Genomic DNA, 6,425 nt, shown 5'->3' with positions numbered 1-6,425 from the left:
TATAATTATAATAGCGAAAGATTGTCTTTGACCTAAACGGATTTGGGTTAATATTATTTGAGCTATATAGAAATATATTTCAATAGTTGTCCATTATAATTTTATTGTTTTTTAATTGTAATTGCTATGTAGTTGAAAAGTTAATGCTCACACTCATAATACATAGGCATTTGAATTAATTTTTTTACAATCCAGCCATCCTTTCACACAGAATTTCATCTATATTTCAACCTTAGCTCTGATGAGACTTATATAAGTGAATTGAATTGTTTATATATCAAAAAATGTATATAAGTTGAAACAAATTGTTGACTATTCTGGTTTTTTAATGATTTTTTAATGTTATCTTATATTCATAGTATATTATGTTATATTATAATATAAATAAATTATTGGATTGTCAATTGTATCTCTCTATTTCATTTATTGTTTACATATAATGTATGTATATATATAATGTACAGGCATACCTTGTTTTACGTAACCCCAATTTGCGAAACCTCACCTTTACAAATTATAGATGGAAAATGGAAAAATTGGTTGCCATGGCAACAAGCGTCACTTCTGGTTTGCCAGCATCTTGAATGATCACCTGTAACTACTTTTTGGATTTGAAGTGTCAGTGCCTGCCCGACTTCCTTCATGCTAGTCCGCATGTTATCTTCCTTCATTCCATTCATTGTTTTAAAAAAATTTTTATGCATCTTTATTTTTTTGAATACCCTTATGATGGCTTCAAAAAGAAAGAATTGAGATGCAAAGTAAGGATAATAAGAATTGTTAAGCAATTACTTTAGAAATAAAATACAAATTGATTAAACAACACAGAAAAGGTGCAACTGTTAAAGATTTACCAAAAAAATTTGATATGGCTCCTTCATCTGTTTGTACAATCTTGAAGCCAAAGGAAGATTGTTTAAATAAAATTAAAGGAAGCCCTCTAAATTCAACTTGCTTATGAAGAAAAGACAACGAAAGTTTAATTTCATGCACAGAAAAACTTATGACAGCTTGGATTAACAATCAAATTCATAGACTTCATATGCCACTTAGGCTATAATTTGGAGTAAAGCAATTTCCCTTTTTAACTCGCTTGTGGATAAATCAGATGGATCAAATGAAACATTTGTAGTGAGCAATGGTTGGTTCAATCGTTTCAAAAAACAAGCAAATCGACACAATGTGAAGATCCATGGAGAATCATGTAGCACAGATCAAAAAGCTGCAAGAAACTTTTCCTCACCAATTAGAAGATTTGATTGAAGAAGAAGGCTTTATATTGTCTCAAATATTTAATGTGGATGAGACAGGCCTATTTTGGAAACAAATACCTTTAAGAACTTTTATTGCAAAAGAAGAATCTTCAGTGCCAGGATTCATAGTTGCAAACGATAGGATAACATTACTTCTGTGAGGAAATTGTGAAGGAGACTGCAAACTCAAACCCATGCTTATTTATTGATCTGAAAATACATGTGCTTTAAAAGGAATTGATAAGATGAAACTTGCTGTAATCTGGAAGCATAACTAAAAAGCTTGGGTAACAGGAGCTCTGTTTGAAGATTGGTTTTCTAATCACTTTGTTCCCAAAATAGAAAAATATTTTAAGAATAAAAAAATTCCTTTTGAGATTCTTTTGATAATGGATAATGTCCCCAGTCATGCTGCATTTTTAAAGCATCATCATCAAAATATTAATGTTGTTTTTTTACCTCCCAATACAACATCTTTATTGCAGTTTAAATCTTACTATCTCTGTTTCACCTTTGAAAGACTTATTGAAGTGACTCATAAAGAAAATGGTCCCATGATTCAAAACTTTTTCATCCTTGATGCAATAAAATTGATTAAGAAAACATGGGATAAAATCGCCATAAAGAACATGAGAGGAATTTGGGAAAATCTCTGTCTCAAATTAATTGAAATTTTGAAGGATTTGAAGGTCTTCAAAAAGAAACTAATGCAATCATAAACATTGCAAAGGAATTGAACTTTGAAATTTCACCCGAAGATGTTAAAGAAGCTCTTTATACTGACAGTGATGAAATTATAAATGAAGAATTGCTAGAAATGGAAATGTTTGAATGTGAAGAAGAAGAAAATGAATTGCCTGAAAGATGCTTCTCTGCAAAAAAAACTAAATGAAGCATTTCTTCACATTGAAAAATTAATATAAACAGCTAGGTACAATGTAATACTGTAAAGGAAAAATTCAATCATCACTAAGTGATAATATCCAAACCCCACATCATACCTTAGGCCATGCCAGCTTACACTACTGTCTTGTTTGCCTGTATAACAAATGAACCTGCTACAGTACCTGGTATTCACGTTGCAAATCTTTAAAATTTTCATCCTCCATTTTGTGGGTTTTTCTGGCATGTATTGTTGGAAACATACTGAACCTTTACAACCTACCATACCTTCACTAATGAATAAGTGTCACCCAGGTTTGTAGAAGGTTTTACATGACTCCCAATCAGTGAGGGTCTTATTCTAAATAAGAGATCAAACTTTGTTTCTCTATGTACTGATGTTCTGTTGGTGTCTCTTATATGTAAATACTGCATTTATATAATGTTCTTGTCATGGAAACACTGGTCTCCAAAAGGTTCATTATTATTGTAGTAGTTTGTAATACAAGCAAAAGAAATGCTTGTATTTCTTCTAGGTATGTGAGGGAACAAACTCTTTCCCCTTTTAGGTTCTGCATAATGATTCCATAGTTATTGTTCGAAACAATCTAAGAGGGGAAAATTTTTTTTAAGTCTAACTGTTTCATATTGTTGGAAAGACTGTGGCTAGGTCCAGTCTTTCCTGAAAAATCAGTAAGAGAAAAAGTTTTCAAATTCTTACTTCATTCAAATAAAAATTTGTTTCTTTTATCATTATCATAGTTGTTGTGAAATCAAAATATCTGATTCACACGCATGGTTTCTATGTTTTTTGTATATTTTGTTAGATTTCTCCATGTCTTCTCTTGAAAATCCTTCTAATTCAGATTTCTGCTTGAGAACATGAAACTAATATCCATTCTTTTGTCAGAAGTAAAAAAATTGCAGAAAATTGATTTGTTATAATGTGGGGGGGAAAAAAATCTCCAAAAATTCACAAGATTTAAATACCATCATCATCATCATCATTGTTTAACATTCGCTTTCCATGCTAGCATGGGCTGGACGATTTGACTGAGGACTGGTGAACCAGATGCCTACACCAGGCTCCAATCTGATCTGGCAGAGTTTCTACAGTTGGATGCCCTTCCTAACGCTAACCACTCAGAGAGTGTAGTGGGTGCTTTTACATGCCACTGGCACGGGGGCCAATCTGGCGGTACTGGCAATGGCCACACTCAAACGGTGTTTTTTATGCGCCACCTGCACAGGAGTCAGTCCAGCAGCACTGGCAATGACCTCGCTCAAATGTTTTGTTCATGTGCCAGTAAGGCGACGCTGGTAACAATCACACTCAAATGGTGCGTTTTACATGCCACCGGCAGGGAAGCCAGACGGCTGCTCTGGCAGTGATCCCACTCAGATGGTGCTGTTAGCGCTCCACTGGCACGGGTACCAGTCATCGAATTTGGTTTAATTTCGATTTCACTTGCCCCAACAGGTCTTCGCAAGCAGAGTTTAGTGTCCGATGAAGGAAAGGTTGGCATGGGTGCCAGTCGTCGAATTTGGTTCGATTTCGATTTCACTTGCCTCAACAGGTCTTTGCAAGTAGGGTTTTGTGTCCAAAGAAGGAAAGCACGCATAAGTGGGCTGGCTACACCCCTGTTTAAGGCCACGGGTTATGGTCTCACTTGTCTTGCCGGGTCATGCTAAATAATGGCAAACACTAAACTCAAGTGTTTATATAGTTAAATCACATGTTTTCATAAATGTACTAGTGAGATCTGCACTGAAATTCTCATTTAAATATGAATAGGTTATGTTGGGCAGTCTTGGGCAGGTTGGTAACAAGCTAAAAAAATTGTCAGGCAGTTTTGTGCTGGTTAGTAATGAAAAAGTTAACAGCTATTTTAACCATATAATGATCTATTTTAATAGCTAGTCCCTTTGTTGTGCATAATTAAAGTAGTTTCTTTTCTTCCTACACATTTTTCATTTCCAATATCCTTTTGTAATAACATTTCTAAGCCTTTTCTCCTCATTATTGAGGATAATGCACCACTATCAATTTGAAACCACTTTTCCCAAACAGTGTTTTGATTTACCTTGATATAATACTTTACAATCTGGGACAACTCATGCATCCGATTTTCTTATCACAGAACACTGGCAAACTACTTACCTTCACTTGTTGATTGGCTTCTCTCTTTGCTACATGATGTAGTTGTTTGCTAGCCCTTTCTTTCCAGTCTCACCATGCCTTCTTTTGACTTTCATTCCTCTGTCAATAGAGCAATAAAAGATAAAGGAATTCCACCACTATCATGTTGGCTTACATTTGATTGGTACATTGCTCCAGTTACAGTTCTGGTCTGTAGCTTTCAATAGGCTGCATCATAAAATCTCCCAGTTGTCCCCTATGTTATAGATTTCTGTTTCCCCTTCTTTTTCATAATACACATGTGGAATAGCTCTAAACATATATTTAGGAGAAGGATGTTTCAGCTTCCATGCCTTCATTCTCCAGAATATCTTTTGTCTAGCTCTTGTGGAGTTACTAGTCAGTAAACCTGTATTGGGTGGTATATTCTTAACCAAAGAAGGATTTAATATTTACCACCATCTGCTTATCCTGTATATCATCATCCTCATTTTAATGACCACTGTTCCATACAGACATAGGTTGAACAGAGTTTATTGAGGCAAATTATCTACGGCTGATTGCACTTTCTGCCACCAGCTCGCACTTGGTAAATACTTCCCCATGATCAGACAAGTTCTCAGAATGTTGGAAATAAATGAAATTGCTTGTTTGATAGTGCCACTCGCTTTACAACTATTACATAATGTCAAGACAAGAAGTCACACACATGCATGCATAACAGGTTTCTCTGAGCTTCTGCCTACCAAATGCACTCTCGAGGTTTTGGTCAGCTCAAGATTATATATATATAATCCCACGTTCCATGCAGTGGGACTGAAACTAGAACCATGTGGTTGGAAAGCAAACTCACCCCACATCTATGCCTATATATGCATATATCCTATATTCTTTTCTGAATAATGAATAGGAAGTTGTTAAATGTTAATGTAATATAGTCAACATGGAAAGAAAAGCCAATAATAGTGTTGATTATTGAAAGTACACATAATAAAAGTAAACAAAGGAACTTTTGAGAAGTATAACTACTATTTAATCACATGTCAATTCAATCTCTGCATATATTTATGTTTGTTTATTTTGTTCACTTGAATTTCAATGCTTTATGATATCGGTGACTCAAAGGCAGTCCCTAGTGGTCTTGTAGGTCAAGCTTCTACATGATTTTCAAGAGTGGCTTTCCATTATCTTCTCAGGATAGTACGAAGTCTAATAGTGTTCTCAGAGGACCATACATATTCCCAACATTTAACCCTTTTGTTACCATATTTCTATTGTGATGCTCTGTGTTTCTTTCAATTAATTTTAAGTATAACAAAGAACTTAGTAAAGTAACCTAGTTATCATTAAGCTAATGTTAGGAACATAAATTGTGACCAAGGTTTGGTGGAAAATTTTAATTCAGAACATTTGTACTACAGAGCCAGAAGCGGTTTCAGGTGGGTTAGTATCAAAAGGGTTAAGATGTTCATAAACAATGATGTGAAATGTTTGTTGTAAATTCGAACTCACAAAATAATATATTAATCAATACTTAAATGACTTTAATAGTGTTTTTAATTGTTTTAAGTAAAAATAATTTTGATTTGCTATTTTGTTGCTTGTTAAGATATCATTGTCTATGTGTTTTTATCTTAACTTTGATTTTCTAGCAAAAAAATTTATCAATATCGAAGACACAGATTTCAGAAGAATGTAAGAATGATTATGCTGCCCAGCTGGAAGTTACAAATAAACATCAAAGAGAATATTATTCTCATTTACTTCCTAATGTATTTCAGGTGAGCTCATAGCATGTTGCATATATTTATTAAAATTTTGCAATGTATTTGCAAATTCTGTTTGTAACTTTCTGAACCATTTTGTCATAAATAATAGAAAATAATACTTTCAGGAAGGATAACATTTAAGATTAACTTTACTGTCTTTAGCATAACTTAGATAGAAACAATCTCTTCTCGAATATGATATTCTTTTACTTGTTTCAGTCATTTGACTGCAATCATGCTGGAGCACTGTCTTTAGTCGAACAAATCGACCCCAGGACTTATTCTTTGAAAGCCTAGTACTTATTCTATTGGTCTCTTCCCCGAACCACTAAGTTACAGGGACGTAAACACACTGGTATTGGTTGTCAAGCGATGGGGGGG

At 34.1% G+C, this 6,425-nt stretch overlaps 1 protein-coding gene across 1 annotated transcript in view; it reads left to right on the top strand.

Moving 5' to 3' along the window:
• LOC106872534 (cdc42-interacting protein 4 homolog) overlaps positions 1-6,425 on the top strand; it is a 197,327-nt gene that overhangs the window by 29,603 nt on the left and 161,299 nt on the right. The window contains exon 4 of the mRNA XM_052965856.1: positions 5,928-6,056. Coding sequence (XP_052821816.1) covers positions 5,928-6,056 — 129 coding nt within the window. The remainder of the gene's footprint in view (positions 1-5,927; positions 6,057-6,425) is intronic.

The sequence above is a fragment of the Octopus bimaculoides genome, chromosome 2 (assembly GCF_001194135.2).
Source record: "Octopus bimaculoides isolate UCB-OBI-ISO-001 chromosome 2, ASM119413v2, whole genome shotgun sequence".
Lineage (NCBI taxonomy): Eukaryota > Metazoa > Mollusca > Cephalopoda > Octopoda > Octopodidae > Octopus > Octopus bimaculoides.
The sequence above is the reverse complement of the archived record's forward strand: the minus strand, read 5'-3'. Positions and strand labels throughout refer to the sequence as shown.